Genomic DNA, 24244 nt, shown 5'->3' on the forward strand with positions numbered 1-24244 from the left:
CTTCATAGAATCGTAGGTATCATTCAGATTAGAAAAGATCTTTTCCAGCCTTTCAGAACACAGCTTTTTCTGTATGGTGTCAATCACTACCACCAGCAGCTGTTGTGACATCAGCAAAGGATAAAGTAAAAAAATTTGAAATTAACTACGAAAACTCAAATTTTCCCATACATTGAGTTCCTTTCCTAAATTTGTCAGGGAATGGCTTTAAAGACTTCACAGTGATTCTAGGTTCTGTTTCTTGTGCATGTTATATTTTTCTATGACATACACTAGGAACATGTGGGCGAGCAGGAATGCATATTTTCTTATTTGTAACTTATTGTTAAGCAATCATGTTTATTTTTGAAGGATAAAAGCTGGAAGAAAGCTGCAGATTGGTAAAATGTGGATTTAATATATTTCTTATTCAAAAGAATGACACACTGTATATTTTAACAAAACTACACTTAATTGTTAGCACTTAATAATATGTGACATTTTCTTTTAGTGAAGTACCTGATGCCCCTCTTAAGAAATTCAGTGTAAACAGAAAAGGCTGTTTCTTATGGCTTGAAATAAAAAAAAAAAAAAGAAAAAGGATTTGACTCCAAAAGAGCATGCATTCCCACTGCCTCCCTCTCAGCCTTCGTTTATTTGCAGATGGGCTGATTTAGGTTAGGATCAGTATTTGGTTCTTCCATTTATCATCAGTGCTAACTTTATGGAAATACAAAATAGATGGTGGCCTATCCAAAAAATTGGGATGAGCAGCTAGGCCACACTTAGAAACGTTCATCATTCACCAGTATAAATGACTGGTTTTTAACATTGTCAGAAGTATGCTAATACATTATTGGGAAATTAGGAAGTGAATGGAAAAAGTATTCCTGCTTAACAGAAGAGGAAGAGACAAAAGCCAGTGTCCTTCTGTAGCTGGACTGTCACTAGTGTCCTTCAACAATGCTGTAGCATTTTCTTCCTGAGCCTCATATAGCTCTTTGCAAGTAGATCTGCTGCATGTTCCCCTCATGAGACATGTGAATTTATTCTGTCACCCTATGGAGAGGCTGTACCCTGTGGAGAGGCTTTTGGTGTGAATTCCATGGGACCTGCCTACACCTCTGATTATGGAAAAAAAATATATGAAAATCATTGAAAATGCATGCAGAAGGATAATGTTCTTACCCTTTAGCTCTCTCTGGGAAATTCGACAAATTTACAGAATCCAAATGTAACTCTGTATTTATATGTTCAGGAAATGCCAGTAATTGAAAGTATAATATTCGTGAATCAACTAATATGTACCATTGGTATAACAAAATGAAAAAGATTAATAAACTCAGTTGTTCTGATAGAATTGTTCCCTCATAAAAGCTATTAAATATTAACAGAAACAAGTCTGTCCACAGGCTAAAAAGTAGTATTACCAGTTGAAACATCCTTTAAATTCACTAGTCAGTTACTAATAATCAATGAAATAACAAAGACTATAACCAAACTGCTTCAGTACTTCATAATTATAAAATTGGTAATTTTAAATTGTCGATATTAAATTGGATAACCATAATAAAACATAAAAAAATGGGGCATGAATAATCTATTGGTCAGTAAGAGTTACATTCTCACAAACTGAAAATATTTCCTGTTGGAAGTTGTGCATGACAAAGCTGTGTATCTATTTTTTAAAAATAGCAACGTGAAATTATGATGAATATCTCACTGGCTTTTCTTGAGAATGAAACTATTTATATTAAGGAAGGAAGGGATCAGATATGGCATCATCACAACAGAGGGAGTTCCTGATTGCCTCGAGCAAACAGCTCTGACAGGAGCATGTGGGCTCCATGTGGCTGATCTTGGACCATGGTGGCTTTTTGGGCTCTGTGTGTTCCTGGAGACTAAGTCTGGGACAGTTCTTCAAAACCTAGAGAGGTAACCTCATTCACCTCACAACATTCAGTGGGAAAAATGGGAGAAACTCACCAATGAATTCATTTTCCATAGTCTCTGTAGGTAGGTTTTTTTTGTGGGAGAGCATGTTCTGACCCCTTGTATATTTTTATGGAAAATTGGTACTGCAAACTGCTGCTGTAATGGCTCTGCCATGAAGCTAAAATCTGGTCCTTTCATTGGCATACATTTCAGGCAACACAATATATCTAACAATTTCAGACTTAATAAAGGCAGACATCTTTCAGATAAGAAAATTTCACATATATGCAGATTAATAAGATCCTAGATAAATGCTAGCCCTCGTCTACACTTTCATCCTCAGCTTTAGGATGCTTATAGTATTAATGACATAATTAGAGGGGAGACAGGCGGCAAACCCTGTTATTAAGGTCATCTGACATTTCCCATAGTCAAGGAAGGCAGCTGCTGAGCCCTGCAGCATTGTCCACCCCATGATCCAGGTGTATATTGAGCATGACTAAGCCAAGGAGGAATGGCCATTCTTCCCATGAGTGGCCATCCAAGGTAGTGATGTACACTTGACCCCATAAATGCCTAGACTGCAGGGTTTTTCATGCTATCTCTGTCTTCCTCCTGCTCCTTCTGGTCATGCAAAATTATGTAAATAAAATACAAGTAAATTCACAGTGTTCACCTTCCAGGCTAAACAGTGGCATTATGGTAGGAGTGCAACATGAGTTATTTCTTGTGGTTTTTTCTTTACTGTTTAAAGGGTGCTGATATAAATGTGACTTATATTTCAGCAAGTTATGAAACACAATTTTTTTATAGACTGTACCTCCACAAATAGTTGTAGACAGGCAGCCAAATAGTAGCTGTATGCTGCTCTTGTTGATGCTGCTAGGAGAGTGAACTTCTGTTCAGTCACAGTACCAGCCTGTGGTGTTAATTCATTATGCCACGCCAGCCTCAACATTGACTCCATAGCATGAAGAAATTCACAGAAACATGCACACACTGGAATAATTTTGTATTCAAATCTTTCCTCAAATGTCCTTTGCAGTGGTGCTCACCAAAAAAAGCTGCTGGTGAACTGAAATAAGGGTTAATCTTGTGGACTTGTGCAGTTTCCTTGAACTCCCCTGGCACTGTAGCCTGTTGTTTCTTGTCTTAGATTGTTAAGCTATCTGTCATATGGGTCATGTTTTTCTCTTTGCTTAGTGTCTTGACACAATTTTGTCTGTTAGTAGAGCTCTTGTGTGCTTATAATAACAGTAATAATAAATATGATCATCTGGGCATGAAGACCATGCAATAAGATTCTTGTTGTTTACTAAAAGGATCTGTTTTCCAAGAACCCTCATTTCATTTGTTTCAGCCACTGAAAAGTAGGAGTTGAAGGAAGAGAAATGAGATTTAAAGCACTTAATGTATTCCCTGGAGCAATATGATTTATTCATGTCTTTGTCATAGCATGTTTTTGAAATGCAATGGTAAATGACTTATACCTGGCTTTTTCACTGGTAGCCATTAATACTGCATTTCTCATTTTTTTGGATTTTTGACATGCAATTTGAGCCCTTCTCTTTTAAATACAGCATATGTGTGCCTAAATTTAGAACTATGATTTGAGCCTACACAGCACTATGGAATAGTTTAAAAGCTATTGGTTACTCAAAGTTACTAAAATTAATGGTGAATTTAATCTTGCTAGTGAGAGCCCCCATATGGAAAATTCAGGTGACTCAATCCTCTAATTTCAAGAGCTGCTGTAAAAATGGACAAGTACCTCTAGAACTGTTATTTGAGGTCCATTTTAAAGGACCTCATGTTGCTTTGAGGTCCATATTCAAGCTGAGGAAGCAATGTAGTAATTCTCTCTTTGAAGGAAAATCTCCAGTAGTGTTCAACATGTGGCCCCAAGCACTGCACAAGGGAGAAACAACCACATTTTGCTGTTTTATCAGGAGGAATTATTTGTCTTTTGCACAAACAATAAAATTAGTAAATGGTCCAAATCCAGCATTTCAGCACCCTCGGGTTGTGGGTCATTCTGTGCTGCAACAGAGTACAGAGGCTGTCCAGCCATCAACAAGCACTGTCCTATGCTACAGGAGAACTCTCAGGACCAGACTGTTTTTCAATACACTTTTGTTACTGCCCTGTTTATTCTAGGCAAGCTGTGAAGTATACAAAATTATATAATAGATAACTGAGCTATTCTGTGGGGAAAAAAAGCCCTTAAACTGTTACTTCTTTAGTTGTTCAAGACACTCTGAATTCTTTTGTCTGGCAGACTTTCCTAGATTTGTTTTAATTAAGAAAAAATAATTTAGAAAGAGGGATGAATCCAAGTGAACAACCTCCTTTAAAAAGAAAACAAACTCTAACAGTTAAATTCATTACATTGGGTGTGACCCACTATATAGTTACAACTCCCTGACTAGTTTCATGGTCACGCATGATGAATTTGTCATAGGATATGATGTGAGCAGCATTCCTTGAAAATAGTGCTTTATCATTCAAACGTCAATACCTCTAAATAGCTGGTTAGGGTAAATATTTCCATAATATTATAAAGAATATAAAGTTTATTCCAGAATTGAAGGACAAGAGGAAATTTCTGTTTGCATTTCTTTCAGCTATAAGGACTTTATATTAATAACATGAACCTGAAAAGCAGGAAGGGTATCTTCAGGAGCCAGGAAATTGCAAAGCAAAGCTCTCGCTGCTCTGGTTTGGCACAGTGAGATTAATAACAAACAAAAATGTAGTTTTGTATTAAAGATGTTTATCATAGACCAAATAAGTCAAAGCCCAGCGTTCTGTGAAGCAGTGCCTAACAGTGATTTGAAGGTTATACATATTCAAAAAAATAGACGAACATCTTGAATGGCAGCTTTTAGCCATTTTTTTTTTATATATAAAAGTTACTCCAGTTAATTTTCAAAGCCTAAGTCAGTCAGACTCAGTACAGGTTAACTGTGACCAAGCTTCCCTTGTAGATCTTAACTGCTGCAACTGCTTCAAAGCTAAACCTTCCAATTCCTCTAAACTGATGGTAATTCTGCTGAAGTTGAAGTAGACAGGAGCCAGATTCCAGCCTGCAGTGCCACTCTGTCACCTGCTTTAGTACAGGAGTCACAGAGAACAATGTGCATCTCTTCTGCTGCTCATCACAGGATGCTCCCTAGCCCTGCTCATGGGGCAGCATTTCCTATGGCCTCCCTGTGTTCATTACTGGAGGGGAATGGTTTGAAATCCTGCTTCTTGTTCTCCCAGATGTCTGGAACACTGTCTGCCGGACATGTTCTGCTGCACTCAGGGTCTCCAGCAGCCATCCTGTGGACTAGGTCACTGCCTCAGGCAATACACAAGAACTCAAAATTCTGGAATATATTAAAACTGGATATGCAAACAATTTAGAATTGTTTCCAACATGCCCTAAAGTACTGTACATATGCTAGACTTTTGCTTTTAATAATCTCTTCAGTAACCATTTTACCCAAAAATGTCTTTCTCTGCCACAGTTGGGTGTGTGTTTGTGTTGTAGCTTACCGTGTAACCACTAAGAAATGCAAGTTTATGCTTGATAAGATTGTTTACAGTTCTGCTGTTCACATAACAGCTGCAGCAACAGGCAGAACAAGAAAAAGAGCTCTTACTTCATCCCCTGATTGGCAAGCTTCTGCCTAGGTAAGCCATACCTCTTGAAATATTCTGGATTTTCATGCTTTTCTTGTCCAGTTTTGGTGTTTACATATTAAACTGAGTTGTCAAATGTTTGTTATAGCTTCTTGGAAGCAGAATACATAATGCAGTTGTAAAGGTTGCTTACAGGTAACTCCATAATAATATTTGCCTTGGACTGCTTTCCTGGTATATCCCTTCCCCCAACCTTTTATTTTCAGTATTTCTTTACATTAAAGTTGTGAAAGGGTGGGCATGTCCTACTTTTATCAGTAACATGGTAAGAGAGGAATAGATGTCTAACTGAAATTATAAAGTTGTGTAAAGGCCAAAAGCATAAATATATTCACATGGGATTTGTGTATCAGTCTTAACCCTGCTTTGCTTCTCTGTGTGTCACTTCTTCCATCTGGTCCTTTATGGCTCTTGGCTATGTGTTCAGACCTACCCAATCCTACTTGTTAGTATTATCTACTCTTATTTTCTTTGTTCTTCTCCTCTTTGATCATTTCCCCTGGTTGTATATCTAGAAATGCTTATTCTTTTCCTCCTATTTTTAGTTCATAAACAAACAGCTAAACAAAGATAGTAAGAACATTCTTCAGAATGTTTACAGGCTTTTTCATAGTTAAGCCCCAAATATACAATATTCACTAATCATATTTTGGCCCTAATTAAAATAAGTTTTGAAAGTCTGCTGTAAAGTCATTCGTTCTATACCAGTTCATACTGTAAAAGAAAAAGTAAACATCCAGTAAGTATACATTCCTCCATAACAAAATCCTTAGTAGCTTCATTTCCATCAGGCACTAAGAACCTCATTAATTCTGGTTTCTACTAATTCTGTGAGTTCACAGAACCATGAATTTCTGTCATTTGCAACAAAACTAAACAAAATGTATTACCTTTTGTGCCATTGAAAAAATCTTCCATGGAGAAGAACAGCTTTGTGGGTTGGGCGTGTGGCTGCTGACAGCAGTACTATTGAAGTGTAACCCAGCTAAATTTATCTAGTTTTTAATTTCCTTACTCATATTTATTTTTATTAGCAAGATATGACACTTCATTACACTTCTAAAGTGAGCCCTGTAAAATTGCTGGAAGATAAGAACATCAAAACAAAGACTCGACAAACACATTCATCCAATCTTGATGGGAAGAACAAACATCTCCTGCTTAAATTTTCCAGCACAATACTGCAGGAATTTATTCTTTAGTATCCTGCTCATGTTAATGCTTTTCAAAGCATTAAGCCTCTGTCTGTAGTTAGTCAGAACAATCTCTCGTATTGCAGTAGTCTGATAAAGAATATGGTTAAAAAATACAGAAAGCTCTGATAATAGTAACCCAAATAGTCAAAGGTAGAAGAAGACAGTCCTCATATAGCAGTGGCAGAATTGATTTGAGTTTCTAGCTGTAATCTAAATAACTTCAGATCCACAGAGTTCAGCACTGTGACATAAATGCAACAGCAGCTGCATTGGCAACGTGGTGGTAACTGATTCTGACTGTGCTAGCTTTAGGGCAAATATGGGCTCTAGGAGGCATTCTTCCAGACAAGAGTCTTCAAATCCTGAAAAGTGTGGATACATATCAGGAGCAATTAGCCCAAAGATCAGATGAAACATTAAACTTTCTCAATAGTCGTATGAAATGTTGACATGGAATTGAAATGCAAATCTATTTAGGGATTTTTTTCCATTATGAAAATCTCTTATGCATTTTACAAAAATATTTTTATTTGCTTTATGTAGGTTTGTACAAGTCTGCATATGCTGTTTATCAGATTCACTAATTATTTTACAGCACTGTGAAAAGGAATTATTTTTTCTCAGTATACTTGAGTCTTGATATACAGGCACCACTTTGAGGCACATGTATTCTGGAGTGGACTTCTGACACTTTGTAAACTTTGTCTATTGCTCTTTCAGACATGCTGTCTGTTGTAGCAATAGTTCTTTAAAGAATAGTTCCTTAATTCATCAAAAACCCTTAGCTTCATATATGACACAAAGCATTTATCACAAGATAATCTTCAACTGCTTTAGTACTTCACCAGATTTTAATTAGTGATTAATTTATAGAAGCATTCTTAACACCAGATTCCTAAGAATTGTCCTATCAGTTCTAATGTAAGTGCATTAACAAGATGCACCTGAAAACTAGTCCACATCAGACACCAAACTCCCTGTGTAGACATACCCATAACTGCTCCCTGGATCCATCTGTTGTGACCAGAAGAGTCAATGACCACATTCTAGAATACCAGTGTTCCAACCTGAAATGTTTCCTACTTGGTTGGTGAGAGCCCCTCAGGTAGCACTAAGAATATTTCACTATGCCTAGGTCTCCCCTAAAAATAACTTTTTCTTCCTTTAATATTTTCTAGTATATGAATGGCAGAATTCTACCAGCTGTGTATTTAAAGATTGATACTAGAAATTATAACCAACTTTCAGTTTGAAGAAAGTAAAAAGCTCTACTTTTATCCACAGTGGGCAGAGAGGCTGCTACCATTTTCCACAAAAGACAGAATACAAAAAGGATGGAGCAAGTCCAAATCTGAACTTTTTATATGGGAACGTAAATGATCAGAGTAAGCCAAGCAAAAAACCAAGCTCCTTCTCATCTGTGAGGCAGTGAAAGTAGAATATTAATAATCATTTTAACAGAATTGGAAGGGAGTGACAGAGAGCTGCACTGTTCCTGGTACCTGATCTGTTTATCTCCAACTGCACAGAGAGCATAGGCAACGTGGGCATGGGCTGGGGGCAGCAGGAAGGCACAGCCTGCCCCAGCATGTGCACGGTGGTGGGAAGGAGCACTAACTCCAGAAGACAGCGAGGATGGAAAGTATGATCACTGAAATGTTGGAAATTTCATTTTTTTCTTCCCTGGAGTATAAGAAAATCCAGTTAAAACGGCAGTTTAAACCACACCAGCTTAATATTACCATTAACGCAGACCAGGCCCCTTGGCCAGCCCTGCCCAAGCCTTTCCACCATTCCGACCCTACCTACACCCGCACAGCTTCCATCCTGCACGCTGCACCACGCACCCTGCATCCCGCACCGCTCATCCTGCATCCCGCACTGTCCATCCTGCTTTCCGCACCCTGCATTCCGCACCCTGCATTCCGCACCGCCCATCCTGCTTTCCGCACTGTGCATCCCGCACCCTGCACTCCACATCCCGCACCCTGCACTCCACATCCCGCATCCCACCGGTCCCGCCACGCCCGCCGGCCCCGGCCCCGCTGCGGCTGCCGGAGGGGGACGGGCGTGTTGGGCTGAGCCGCGCCTTTGGCTTCCGCCGTGAAAACACGGTCCGGTACCACCCCGAGCGGCTCCTGTGGCCGTGGCTGTGCCTCCCCACGCTCCTTGAGTACCGGGGATGAGGATCCTCAGGCATCCCGAGGTCTTTCTCCCACCGGAGCTCTGGGAGGCTCCTGGGAGTCTGCGGGCGCCGTGAAAGAACGTCGGGCTGCCCGTGTTCTGCTGGGGTGGGAAACAGCCCGAGCCTTGGCAGGTGCGTTTGCAGTGCCTGTAGGGGTGGATAAATGGTGCAAAAATGAACGAATGTGATCCTTATTCTGATAGACACCCCGATTCTCCTGTGAAGCAAATGCCATCACTGCCACCACCTTAGGTATGTTCTTATTTTTAATGTGGCATTAGGATTTCAACAGAAAGTTCGCAGGTCAGCTGCCCAGATCATGGCCCAGGGCTCTGTGTGGGCAGTGGTCACACTGTCCACTCCAACATCCCCTGCATCTCCCTTCTGAAGAACCTGTCTCTGTGTGTTCGAGCTCTGTCTGAAAACACCACATCACATGTATCCTGACACCTGTGTAATAAATGACATTCCTTAAGTGGGTGACTGTGTATATCGCCAAGCAACATGAGTTTATTGCAAAGAAGGACATGAATGTGCATGACAATGTTCTGCTGCACTAGTTTAATTTTTTCTGCTCAACTCCCCAAAAATCCAACCAGCAGTAAGTCCAGTGCAGCATCATTTAAGTTGCAAAAGCTGGACTTTGCTTCATGCTGCTTGGAGCTGAGGTCTGAGCTCAAACCTCACCTGTGCTCTCTTTGCCAGAGGAGAAAACAAGCAAATTCTTCTAAAGGTGTTGCAATCGAATGGCTTCAGCTTGTCTCTTAGGCCTCAGGGGAACACTTTTGGATATTGCCATGTATTTGTATTCCTTTTTGTATCCATTCACATCGACTATTTAAAGCCTTACTGAAGAATGTCTGCTGGGCTATTCAAACATGCAAAGCCTGAACTTTAAAAGTAGCTCTTTCTTTCACTGCCGGAATTTTTAACACACGAGTATGGCAATGTATTTAGAATATATATTTACTTATCCAGTTGAATGCTGGATTTTTTCTGAAACAATCAGAATTTTTTCCTTCATATTTTCAAGGGCTCTTAAAATTCTCAAACAGAATAGTCATACGAATTTACTTGAAAATTGTCTTATAGCAGAACACTGTGAGTAGCTTTAGGATAAATGAGAATTTCTTAGACTTGTTGGGAAGTGCCTGTTTAAAAGAAAGAAGAATCTGAAATATGCTTATTGTATCAGACAAATATTTAATTTGAAAGTACATGTGAATTTCATCTTATTTGTCAAATGCCAGCAAGCACTTGTAAACAAGAACTTCAATATTATTGTAGAGTTATACTGTTTATGTTCTGCTATTCTAGAAAACCAGACTGATAAATGGGAGAATCAAAATTTCATCCTGATCCTGTTTTATAAAGGACTTACTGTAACCTAAGTAAGAGTTATTGGTTTGTGTGAATTCTAAAGCAGCTTCTATCCATTTAATTTCATCTACATCACACTGAAACCATGCAATTTGACAAGAATGCAGAATTAAGTAGCACTGACAGGGGTTGCTAGTGGGTGCTTGTAACACTTAATGAAATTGTTTCAGTTTGCATTCAAATGCTTTTGAACAGGCCGTTCATTGCTACAAAATGTTTAAAAAGTTTCATCCCCCCCATGCACTGAAAAAGTAGATGGGAAAATAGTCTTTCCAGGCCGGCTGCAGCAGTGTTTCTGGGGCAAGATTTGCTCTAATTAAAAACCTCGCCAAGGAGGATATTTATAATCTCCTGTTTCTATGGAAATGAGGAACACAACTAAGTAACTTTTTCTTCTTTTGTGTAGTTTCAAGGCTTGTGTAAGTCAGGGGAAAAGCTTTCATTGATTCCAGTGATCTCCCCGGCATGCCCTTCATGGACAAATATTCAGTAGCCAACAAGTAAATTTTTTGATGCAGAAAATTTTAGGTAGAGTTAAGAAAATACGACAGTCAAGGTGCCTGTAGCTGCCTGTCAATGAATATGTTAAAAAAGCCCCCAAGCAACCCAAAATCCACAAGGCAGGACAGTGTCTCAGTACAGCATGAGGCAGGGCCGTGTCTGACTTAAAGAAGAGGGGATGTGGAGGAACAGGTCAACATCAAATATGTTATCTTAGCCAAAACTGTGAGAAACCATTTATTGCTGTACAATAAAATGGTAAGCAGAGGTTTCAGTGATGGTCTTTTAAAGACTATCTGTAGCAAAAATGCATTAAGACATGCACTGCACGATGGCAAGATTGCCACCATTTCTGCTTGTGCTCAGGATTCCTGTAGCCAAGCTGTAGAAAGACAATGTGTGACTTGAGGAATATGTTTGTAAGGAAAACCTATTAGGTGTTGCTTTTTATCCTGAAGCAGTATTGAAGCAAAGCTTTGTAATGATTTCAAGGTACCTTGTGAACCTGCAGGTCTTGTCTTTCATAAGGAATAGGGAAAATGTTTGTTTTGGAGTTTGTTTAGTTTTTGTGCTGGTGACTTTCCAATTCATAGCTTTCTGAAGCCTTCAGCCATTGGCTAATTTTTGACTTTCTTGATCTCTGCCACCATTGTATGTTGTGAGATCTAATCTCTGCATTCTGATACTTACAAAACGAATGTATATTGTCTGTAAAATATTTTTTTCTGTAAATATATGGATTTGCAGACTAGTTTCATAGTGAAGTGAGATGCAAACATTTTGTAGCCACTTACCATTGATGACATCTAAAGAACCTCACCTTTGGCAAGAAGTACAGTTTTTCACTGATTTGTACAGATATCATCCATGAACCACATAAATTATTCTCCATATGTGCTGTTTCATCTGTAAAATATTTATTTATTTATTTATGACTTTAAGTTATTCTAAACAAGAAATGTACAATCTTTATATAGAATTTTGTGACTTTTAGTTCCACCATCTGAATCTCCCATTGGAAAATCCCTTCTTACTGGCAATATTATATCTGTACTTTGAGTTTGAAAATACTTAGAAACTTATTTTTGCCTCTAGTTTAGTATTAAATGTTTCCTTTGTCTGTCTAGTTGTTTGTAATTTCAGGTGACATTTCCCATATTCTGTGGGTAAAAAACTCTAGCAGTTGATTTCTGAGTTATGCTGAGAAGCAAAATAATTAATGTGAAAAGCAAATTAGTAAATTGTAACTGGAAGAAGGTATGACACACAATGAATCCATCCAACAGAGTGTACTAGAATGCTGATTCTGTATCAGTTACATAATGTCACACACCATGAAGTGTTCTTCAAAGTACTGTTTGATATTCAGATTTCAGACAATTGGCCTGGATACAGTCTGGATTTGTTCACTTACCCTCAGCACTACTATGGTGACCTGGAATATGTGCTCATTCCTCATGGCATTATTGTTGACAGGTATGTGTAGGTTGAATGTTACTAAATAAATTGTTTGGTCAGTAGTACTATTCTTTTTTATAAAGGCTGTCATCCGTATACAGTGCATGTATGATCTTTGTCCTAAAATATTTTAAGTTAAAAACTTAGATATTTTTCTTTAGAAATGTAAATTAGTACATATTTTTCTGTCCTGGAGTTCCTACACTTTTAACATACAAAGTGGTCTTTGGAATTCCTGGAAATTTCAGCTGCAAACAATTTGAGGAACAATATAAAAAATGAAAATTAATCAAATAAATGTTTCTTAGTGAGAGTTTTTCCCCATTCTCAGACTTGATAAAAGATTATAAAAGACTATTTTATTTATCTTCAGTAAAGTAAGTTATCCTAATTCTTACAATACTAAAAGGAATTATATATTTCAGATCAAGTAAGATGATCTAATATTTCTAATATCTTCTATTTCTCATATAAAAATATACTAATTATTGCTATATGGAATTTACTACAGCATTAAAAATAAAAGATGTGGAAATTAAGCAACAGCTGTTTCTCATACTTAGTATATTTTCTTCAGTCTAGAGCTTATTCTTTTCTGCTCCATGAACAGATTTCATTGAAGTTTAATCAATGTACTTATGTAGGAGCAAATTGATTTCTGTATTACAGTTCGTAGAGAAAGAAAAAACCAACCAAACCTGAAAAATTTAATAACAAAATACATGGGATAAATTACAGGATAATTTAAAAATTGCATTCTGTCAACAAGTCCACTCTCATTGAAACTATTAATCTAATTCAGAGAGCTATCAAAGAATTTTCCAGTGGAAGTATTTACAGAATATAATGAGCTGTTTTTCCTCAAAACATCAAGTGACATTGTTAAGTTTTCTGTTGATATTTCATTACATCTAGAAATGACCCAGTACCCTGTTGGGGGTCTAGAAATGCTATCTTTAAAGTTAATATTTATTATTTACATTTATTATTAAGATTAATATTTATTATTTTTGTCTTGAAAATGTATGTAGCACTGCATGGCAAAAATGTGTATCTTTTCTTTCCAATCATCTGCCATATTGTGTTTGCCATGCAGAATTGTCAGAGAGGATAGGTTTGGTTGGGAACCCCACAATTCTGGGCTCACTGGAGCATTTGCTTGATTATTTGCCTGTGTCTGACCTTGAACAAGTCACTGAAGCTCTTTGCACTCTTCATTTCTGCTTTCTAAAACAGTGAGCTGTACAGAATAGTGATGATATACACACTATAAGCTTTTCACTGATGTTCTGTTTCTTTCTAGTTCTTCTATAGATTTTTCTTAAAACTGTAGGGGTAGCATCTTCCAAAGCCATTCATCTGAAAGTTTCAAATATTCTTCCCTATCTTTCACTTAATTTGTTGTTCTTGTGCAGTAACTAATATAACAAGTTAGGGGTTTGTACAGGTATATTTTATGCTGATAATTCCAGTGAGGTAAAATGGAAGGCTAGTTCACATTCTTTTCTCTTGAGTCTCTGACATATTTATGAGCCCAAAATATGCTAAGATGTGTAGGTCCTGTTTGTAGCTGGGGAATTTATGCATTTAAGGTTAAGTAGATTCAAGTGCTTTGCAGCTTGCATCCATCACTCTGTATCTGCCATCTGTGAGCTGGATCCAAACCCAGTCAAGCATTGGAATGGACTGTCCTGGAAGGTGGTAGAGTCACCATTCCTGGAGGTGTTTAAGAAATGACTGGACATGGCACTTACTGTTGTGGTCTAGCTGACATTGTGGGCACCAGTTAAAGGGCTGGGCTTGATGATCTAAAAGGTTTTTTCCAAGAATCACTCTCTGATTCTGTGAAGTCAGGCTACTTAAGCAATGCCAGTCAAGCTGTATACTCACCATAGTGATTGTAAAGCATACAATGAACTTAGAGCATCTGCATCTAAAGCTATTTTATCTCTAATTTTTTTTTGCCCAGGACAGAACGACTGGCGAAAGATATTATGCAAGACATCGGAGACAATGATATTGTGGTTCTCTGTGTCCTCAAAGGTGGCTACAAGTTCTGTGCTGATCTTGTGGAGCACATTAAAAATCTTAGCAGAAATTCAGAAAGGTTCATCTCCATGAAAGTTGATTTTGTTAGACTGAAAAGTTACCACGTAAGTCAACAACTGATTTATGTAGATTCTGGTTGAATGTCATAATGAATAGTTGACTTTTGCATGTGAGATCTCCACCTCCAGTTATGAGAAAAACTATGTGAAAAATATTTTTGTTTGAAAAGCCTGTGAGATTTTCTTAAAAACTGATATCCCTTATACTTTGTAGATAGTATGAATAAGGATATGAAGCAACCTTGACCTCTGTTTTTTTATTTAGTCTGTCTTTTACTTCTGGACTGAGAAGTATTCAAATTTCATTCATGTAAAATGCCGGCATTTGTTTGTTCTCAAAATCCTCAGCAGTTCTGTCAAGTTAATTTCATGTTACCGCATTTTCCACCCCCACATAGTTTGACATAACTGCAAGGTGGTGAATCTATGTCTTCTTCTAAATGTTTAATGCTAAGTAAATGAAATGCTTTCATCTTCATAGCATGCAGTTTACATAGTAGCAAAATATACCACCAGATGATGATAGTGTTCTACAAGAAAATGCAACAAGCCATTCAGTCAAATCCAGTGTTGAAGTAATCATCAAGCCCTGCTGTTATCTTCAGAGGAAATTATGCAATAATTCATCTGTGTCACTAAGGATATGATAGTGAGATGACCAGCATTTATTAGAATCTCTAACTACAATTTCTTATTGTACAAGTTATAAATTTATATTCTATCTTGCAGTGCACATTTGATAGTGAGGGAGCATTCTCTATAAATAAGTTGTTGTAGAAGTATCTGAGGAAGTACACTAAATAAATAGAGTGATAATAAGGTGTCTTGCAGAAATGCAACTTGCTATGTCCAGTAGTTCCCACAATAAATCTATATCCTTTCCACAGTTTGTTGGCTGGCATTGTCTTCTGACCTCAGTGACTATAAAATTTTCCCAACTTTCACAAATCTGTTCTGACTTTTTTTCAGTGTGGAGAAAAACGTGGATGAGAACCTTTCATAGCCATTTTGTTAGGATTTGGTCCTAATACTTCTGTTTCGAGAATTAGTTCTATGAAGCACATGTGAAATACTAATATTATATATTTTCTAGGTATTCAGCAACACTACAGAAAAAAGTAATACATTATAATGTTATATAATGTCTCACATAATGGCACATGGAAATTTTACTTAATTGTTTTTGCATCGTTATAATAGCACTTCAGTAACACTGCTGAGCAAATAGAGGAATTACTTAAATTGGGTTTTATTTTACACCTGGCATGTAGGTAATGCATGTGCTTTTCTTACAGAGTTATCTCTTATCCAGTCTGAAAATATACTAGTTCTGAAATGTCTTTCCTTGGGGTCAAATCTTATTAGCCATAGTAACCCATAACCAATGAGTGGCAGGACATGTGTACTGCAAAAGTGTGTAAATTTTCACCTCTTTAGCTTAGGAAATAATGTAAAAGCTTGTTATATCAAGCTGAAACAGCACTAAGAATTTTATTATGCAAGAGTGCAATTACCAATACTAAGTCCTAGATAATCTTAGCATGTAGTGGCTGTGCATATTTTGGTTCGTAGCCTCATGCTGTATCAGAATGGTTGCACCTTCCAAAGAACTAGTGCCTGCATCTGCATTTTTGAAAATATATTCTTTTTTCTTGTACATACTTCCAAACAGGTGTCATGTATTTAGAGGCTGAAGCTGTCCTTGATTTAATGTTTGGATCAGTGCTTGATACCTGTCTGGTCTGAGAAGCTGAATGACACTGCAGTAGAAATTTGAAATTACATTAATATTGGTAGATGCAGGCCATGACATATGCATAAAAGTAATGCTGACTAAAGCCCCAGTATCCTTTGCATCTTGAGTTACTGTTGTGTCCTGTACAACTGCAGGTTTTGGGGAATGTCCCCTTGTCAGCATAGCTGGGCTCAGATCACTTGAGGAACTTGCTGTACCTAGTCTGAGTGACTCTTTATCCCAGACTTATACAAAACTCCCAAATCTCCATGTTAGTTTATTCTGTAATAACATGTCTTTCTCAGTGTTTTACACTTTAATCAGAGGCAACAATTACAGCTTTAGAGATAAGACACTACTTAAAATCTTGGAGCACCACCAGTTCCACTCCTTTGTTCTCTTCTGTGTTTTCTGTTCCACTTTCTAGTAAGACTTATTACTGCCCTCTCTTTTTATCCCTTTTTCATTTTACAGACTGTTCTTCTCACATTATTTTTCCTGATTCCTTTTACTAACTGTTCTCTCTTTCTCTCCTGAAGGGAGTCCTGCTGCTCTCAATATGCTTCCTTCAGACATGTCTCCCTTCCCCCCTCCAGCTGTTTAAATCCAGCAACTAATTTCAGCTCAAACTCATGGGATTTTTGTATTGTCTCATTCCAGCTTCAATATTGAAAGGTTAGTTCATTTTTAGGGGCTGTAATTCGAAGTGGGATTTCTTGGTTTAACAGGTTAGCAAAGCAGGTTAGCAAAAATGACCCAGAGTCAGATCTTGGCATCAGTGAAAGTACTCCTTAATTACCAAGTATCAGTGGGAAATGCTGTACTTTGCTGTTTGGCATACAGACACGATTACAGGAAAAGGAGATTGCAAATATGACCAGTTTTATATGGCTGTTTTTCAAACCTGTCATGATATTACAGAATTTAGAGTTCAGAATTTATACTTGATTTATATGTTAGGATTTGCTTTCATATTAAGTAGCTGAAAGCTGGGCATGAGTCTTCTTTGTAAGATTTCTTCCTGCAAATGAATTGATTAAAAAAAGAAGCATGGTACATTTAGATTCTCTGGCTACTTGTACTGCCATAATCAGGATAGTACATTTAGATTCTCTGGGTATTAATGAGATGATTGGCTACTTGTACTGCCATAATCAGGATGTTTTTATCTGGTTTGCAAAACATTGTCATATGTGCCTGAATATTTTTACATTTTTGTGAGAAAATTTCCTGTATTTTACAAAGGGCAGATTAAAAGAAAGCACCAAGATAACAGTTAGAAAATATGATTTCAGGAGTAAACAGATAGGAAGCATCATGTAGAGTTAAGTATAAAAGTCAGGAAGTAGATGGAGAGGAAAACCAAATCAATTTTTCCAGATGGAAATGTGAGTGAAAAGCAGCAACTCTGAGTTTTAAGAGGCAGAGAAGAGAAAACACACACTTTTTTGAATGAACACAAGAGTAGCAAGGCAAGAAGTACAGTGGATAGAGCAAGAAGCACTACAATAGTCCTCATGGGAAATATGATGAATATATAAAAAGATGCATGCCACGTTTTAGGGGAAAACACTGTATTCTGGAAACATTGACATGAGAACTGATAGAATTTAGCAGCTTTTTAGATATTAGGCTCTAATTTATTAGATTTTAGTATAAGTCAGGAACAGTGGGATTGACTGCAGAGATTTTTAAATTTAAAACTGGATTAATAAAATTTACTATATTCAATTTTTAGCATGCTGATTTTTTCCGAGTGATTGTTCCTCCACAGGGAATTGGAGTTCTGAAGCTGAAAATGGGTGAAGGTTTCAGTTTGAAAGTAGAATTTAAAATTATTTTCAGAAGCATGGTATGTTGAAGTCAAAGATGAAAAGTAATGGTGGAAGAAGTTGAGTTGGGGAATGTCATCTAAGGAAAATGTGACCCTAGCAGGAGAGATGGTGGATCCAGAAATTCCATAATACATTTGTGATATTGACAACTTCAGGAGATTAAAGAGCTGATTAGGAAGAATCCAGAAGGAAGTAAACCACAGAAATTAAGAAGATGTTTTACTGGGGTTTTTTGAATTAAATGATAGGACTAGACAAAAAAGAGGATGTTTGAGGATGGACCAAAAGAGAGAATGAACAAAAAAATAGAAAGATGTGGATGTCATGAAGAGAAGGGCTGAATAGGATATGTTTTAGTAAAAACACATACTATAAGAAGTGTAGCAGAAGAGTATCATAAACAATAATTAGAGCTTCTCTTTGTTAAGTGTGGAAGAGACAATTTAGGACAAGCTGTAAAGGTAAAGATTGAATTACAGCTTCAGAGAGAAGAGGATGTTCTGGTTTAGCAAGTCTAATCTGCAACCAAGAGATGCAACAGTATCACCTAATCCTGTTCCATGGCTATGCCAAATGTGACCTTTAACTCAAACTTCAATTTTTAAATGGAATTGAAAATATTTAGGAGAAGTAGAGGAAGTATGAGAACTTTCTTGAGAAGTTCTCAGCAGCCTCTCAATAGAAGAGAAGGTAAATGCATGTGAATTAAGACTTCTTTAGTGGATAGATGATGAAAGATAAAAAGAAAAGGAATCATAGTAGGAGTCATTGTTGAAACTGGTGGTAGGGACTGATGGAAGAGGGGAGAAACACCACACACTTTTATTAGGCAGACAATGTGCTTTCTACATGCATGGCTAGCTGTTCTTGTAAAATGTTTAGTATTTCCATATGGTTATCCATAGATATCTATCTAATTCTCTTAATTACTATATTTTATAGTATAGATATGATAGTAAAGCTTACGTCTTGGGGAAGGACAAGTGAATCTTGGTGGCATAACCTTTTTTCGCTGAAAACCATGGAGTGGTAAACGAGGAATGAGATTGCTACTATTCCTTAAGTCTTTGTGATTTGTTTGGTTATATGTGTGGACTAAAGTGGCAGAAGAGCAGCTATCTCTGTTATTTTGAAATGACATTGTTATAACAAACTCTGCTATTTTAAATAACTTTGGGACCCCACCTGGAGGACTGCATCCAGCTCTGGAGTCCTCTGTACAGAAAGACAAGGATCTGTTGGAGGGGGTCTGGAGGAGGCTACATGCATGATCACAGGTCTGGAGCACCTCTCCTAGGAAGACAGACTGATTCAGTTGGGTTGTTCAGCCTGGAGAGAAGAAGGCTTTGGGGAGACCTTAGAGCAGACAGCCAGTATCTGAAAGGAGCTTACAAGAAAGGTGAAGAGGAACATTTACAAGGCCATGGAATGATAGGACAAGGGGAAATGCCTCTATATTGAAAGAGAGTAGGTTTAGATAAGATAGAAAGGAGAATGTTTTTTATTATGAAGATGGTGATGCACTGGAACACATTATTTAGAGATGTGTTTGATGCTCCAAATATGAATGAACTTCAGAGGAAACTTCCAGAGGAATATGTAGATTTGGTCAATTCATGTAATTCTTTCAAATGAGTACATTATTTATGGTTTCCAGAACATGACTAATAAAAAAAATGTAAAAATATGACTGCTGAGTTGTAATCCATGCACAATGGTTACATTGAATTCTGTTCACAAACAAATCCATTTATATGATCTGTTTCCTCTTCAGCCTCCAGTTGTTTGAAACATATTTACAACTGTTGGTTATTAGTCTTGGCATAAACAGGACTACTAGTGCTGCAAGAATCTGAAAACAAGCAACAAAACAAGCATTGTTTAGTAAAAATCTGAATGTTTTTGCTGTATGAAGCCATCTCAGTAAATAGTTTTGCTAAATCTCTCTACTGTAGGAGCAAGGAAACAGAGGGATTTTATAATAATTTGAAAGCTTGGTAAATGGAGTAAAAGGATTTATTTTTCTGCCATGCAGGTTTCCTTCTCCTACACCAAATGAGTGTACTTAATTCCTAAAAGACTCAACAGAATGAAGCATCAGACTATAATCAGAGTGGTATAAAATGTACAGGCCTACTTTTCATAATAACCTATTCTTATTCAGTATAATTTTACTGTATGTAATTTAGCTTTTTTAATATCACTATGAACTTTGCATTTAAAATAATATGTTGAAATCCTGACACTGAGAAAGCAAAATGCTTTTACTAATTTAACAACATAGAAGAAACAACTGTCTTGCTTGCATTTAGTGATTCATGTCATTACCCAGACTCTACACCAGTGTTACAAAGATTGTTTATCTCCATTGCTGTGTCACACAGGAGAACACAATTTATGATCTCCTGGGAAAAATATACATGCTGAGATGAAAGAGAATTCACAATAGTTTTTGTACTTAGAAGTTTTATTTTGAGCAGGTTGTGAGTTCCCTTTATTTTGCTTTGTGTACACAGTTTAGCTGATGACTGCATCATTTTATTAATGCTGACTAGCCATGGAAGAATTACAAATTGGAGCCTTCCTGATAGAATGAGTTCCTGTCAGCTTTAAAGCCAGTTCTACCATAATTTCACAAGACTGAACTCCAAATTATCTGCGAATTATATTTTTGACCTGCAAATAAATAACTTAATTATAGGCAAAAATGTGATTTAATTTGAAAATTAGTGATTTATGGTTTATTTAATTTGGAGAGAGGTTGTGTGTGTACTAGACATTCAAAAACTAAAATATACTCTTAACCTTTTTCAAATGTGTGTCTTGCAGTCACCACTGCAGACAATGAACAACTGTACAGAGAATTTTGCAGCATGATATAGTTTTAGATGCTAATGGGCAGCAGAAACATGATTTAGTCCATAGAAGCTTCATGGATTTTACAGTGTCAAGTTTGTTGCTGGTCTGAGAGATATGTTTTGTTGATTGTGGATGGCATTGTCAGAGAGATGTCTTATGAGCAGGCTAATGATGAGAGAAAAATGATGAGATTGGGAAATCTGCTCCTTGAATTGCCAAAGGGTTTTCGTCTCTGTGCACTTTCTTTGTCTATGAATGGATAAAATAGCATTTACATTCCGGAGCAGTAGTATCTTTTTGAGTGGAAGTTCTATGAGATGCTCAGACTTGCTAAAACAAGTAAGTGAAAGGTCTTCTAGTGCTCTTAGCAAAAGACAGTCCCAAATCTTAAGCAGGCATAGGTGCTCTCCCTGTATTTCTTATGCTTCAGTTATTTTCTGAAATTTAGTAAGACCTGAGATGGTCAAGAAGGTGATGAACAGTGGAAACAGATCATATTTTTCGTGAATTGAGTGTTTGGAGATACTACGATTCACAGTTCTCCAAACTGTGTCCAAATGTTCCTTTTTCAAGTGTTAAGACTTGTTTAAAAATAGAATATTCTTCATGAAAGAAAAAAAAAACCAAACACATCAACCTACATCAATGTCTTACTGCAAAATAGCAGCCTCAGAGACAACAACTTTTCAGAGAAATAGCTGAAAATGTGTTAGTAGTGGAAGTCATCCCAAAAGCTTATTCTTGCAGCTAGCTGATGAAATTTTTTAAAAAATTCACAAAAATGTAATGAGAAGAATGACAGTCTCTTCCGTTAAATTGTGGGTGGTGTTATGAGAGTAGCAGCACAGTTCAGGCACTTTGAGAGTAAACTCTCCTGCCAGGTTAATCTGTACATCAGGGACAGTGGCTTGCTGTGAAAACTCAGACACTGGAGGTGGGTCTCTTTTCTGATTGCACCTGCACTGGCTGGAACAGTGACTGTCTCCATTCCTCAGGGACTGCAGTGCCCTCCAGGCAGTCACACTGGCCAGCCCAGCTGCTTCTGAGCTCCCTAACCTGCTTCAGCCCAGATAACAGCAGTTGTGAGAGAATTTCTATTTGGACTGCTTGAGCTTGCTGGATTTGTTTTTAGCAACCCAGACGCACACATGCATCTCAGTAGCCCCTGCCAGAGGGAGACTTACAAGCAGCTGGGGACACTTGTGGGCAGTAAATTCTTTAGTCAGCACAGTTCTTGCTGGAAAAAAAGAGTCTGCCCATAGTCAAGGGACCCTCACTGCCATGTGTGCAAGCCTTACTTGACTCACCCACTGCTTTATCTGAGAGATGCTTCTCAAAGGTATCAGGAGTGTGGATGTTTCAACTCTAGTTATTTTTGTGTACCAGCCTAGTTTTCATAGTCTTCTAGGATAAGCTGAAGAAGGCCATACTATATGGAATAAAATGTGAACTTAAAAGTCAGGTTCTTGAAACTCCTTAGGTCTGGAGGCAAATGCTCTCCTTTCACCTACATGGCTTCTACAGCTTCCATTTAATGTGATAGCAGAGTTGTGAGATATGAGAGCTTTAATTCATTTCTTGCTCAAAGAAAGTGTTTTATTTAAAATAAAACATACAGTTTTATTTTGTGCATAGGGGCTTGGGATATTACTTCTAATGTATGTAGGTGTTAATTTGTGGGCATAGTTCAGGAAAGGTCATAATAAATCTATCATACAGTTTATCTCTAATGTAAAACTTACTTATAGAGGATGATCTTTGTAACTGTATGCATCAGATAACACACCTACACATCACTTGAATATGTTAGCACCATCTGAAATCTTAGTGATTTTTTTAAAGTATGAGTAAGTGTGTTGGTGACTCACATATGAAAGATTTGGGGGAACCAAACAACTCAGCCAAGGGAGAACTGAGTAGGAAGTGGCCTGATTGCCATGGGGACAGAACTAGAGCAGACGTGGCAGTGAAGGCAGAGTGACACTGAGCTGTCCTACAGCTTTTCAGAAGTATCAATGTATTGTTTTAAAGCATTTATGGAGCATATTAAAGCAAGTAACTACATGTCTTTTAAGATATTTTTCATTTTTATCTATAATTTCCAGCTTAGGTATTACCTTCCTTTATACTGATATATGATTTTGCTATGGAATTATTGTTTAAATTTTTTTAAAAATTCATTTTCCTATATTGTGGGTTGCTACTGTGTTCTTTTGGATTTCAGATCTAATACAAACTCCACTGAGGTATTTTCTAATGTTTTTGAGAAATTTGTGTCCCCGAGGGTCACGTTTTTCTTACAAGCTGTAATGTTTTCTTTTGAAAAATGTCTTCTAACTTGAAATAAATGTCTTGGATTACAGTATATTGCATAGGGTATAGAGCTATTATGTATAAATGGAGTTTAAGGACTGAAGTTCCTTTTTCTTAAGGTTTTTTTTTTATATGAATGGGGTTTTTTGTGAGCTTAAATCTTTGGTATTTTTAAGTAATCCAAGTTCCTGAAATCTTACCATTTAAAACTGTAGATGTTTTTGAAATTGGCCACTTTTAGAACAGATTGAAAGCACCAAGAGATTTTATTAGAAACATCCGACTGTTCATCTTTTCAAAGAATTAGATTCCACTGGATACAGTATTTGTTGTAAAGCAGTGGTTTCTTATAAAGCCCAAAATATTGAAGTTCAGAAATATACCAAGCTATGCTAAGTTATGGCATTTGCAGCAATAGTATATGTCATCCTGCTTCATGGATTTTACAGTGACAGAGAGATAGGATCTTATGTGTAAGATAGGTCCAGAACTTAAAGGTCACTAATCCTGCTGTAAAAATAAGATCTGATGAGTTTGAAAAGACTGTGACATGTTTATGCATTGGAAAAATATCACATTACTTGGACGCTAGCAGTACCATTTAATATGTGAGTTTTTCCTATTAAGATCTGAAATGGGGCAAAATTAATTAAAATAAGCCGGAGGGTTCTGATTTTTCTTAAGGAATTCAATGACTTCCTTTTACTGGCATCTTAAAAGCTGTTTCTTAAAACAGATCATAACATGTGTGTTGTTTGTGCAGTGTCACACCCCAGTGGGTCTGTGAGGCATAGACCAAAAGGGTTCCTCTAAAGGAATATGGCAATAACTGGAACTCCTCTGTGATTGCCGTGCTGATCTGTGTGACAGATACAAAATTCTTTTCCCACCTCATTTGATAGAAGTTAAAGTATCTAAATAAAGATGGGATTCTATAAAACAACTGTGCAAGAAAACTCACAAAGAATATGTGTGCTGTTAAGCTTCCAAGTTGCCATTAGCTGAGGGACTAAATGCACTAGTATGGAAGAGAATGCTGCTGATTTGTGAGAATCAATGATAAACTAAGCTCC

General features: G+C 37.2%; 1 protein-coding gene across 1 annotated transcript in view; it reads left to right on the plus strand.

Moving 5' to 3' along the window:
* The first annotated feature begins 12160 nt into the window (after positions 1–12160).
* Positions 12161–24244, plus strand: part of PRTFDC1 (phosphoribosyl transferase domain containing 1) — a 39480-nt gene continuing 27396 nt past the window's right edge. Inside the window, exons 1-2 of the mRNA XM_041489117.1 lie at positions 12161–12339; positions 14291–14474. Coding sequence (XP_041345051.1) covers positions 12161–12339; positions 14291–14474 — 363 coding nt within the window. The remainder of the gene's footprint in view (positions 12340–14290; positions 14475–24244) is intronic.

This window comes from Pyrgilauda ruficollis, unplaced genomic scaffold (assembly GCF_017590135.1).
Source record: "Pyrgilauda ruficollis isolate IOZ18807 unplaced genomic scaffold, ASM1759013v1 scaffold12, whole genome shotgun sequence".
Lineage (NCBI taxonomy): Eukaryota > Metazoa > Chordata > Aves > Passeriformes > Passeridae > Pyrgilauda > Pyrgilauda ruficollis.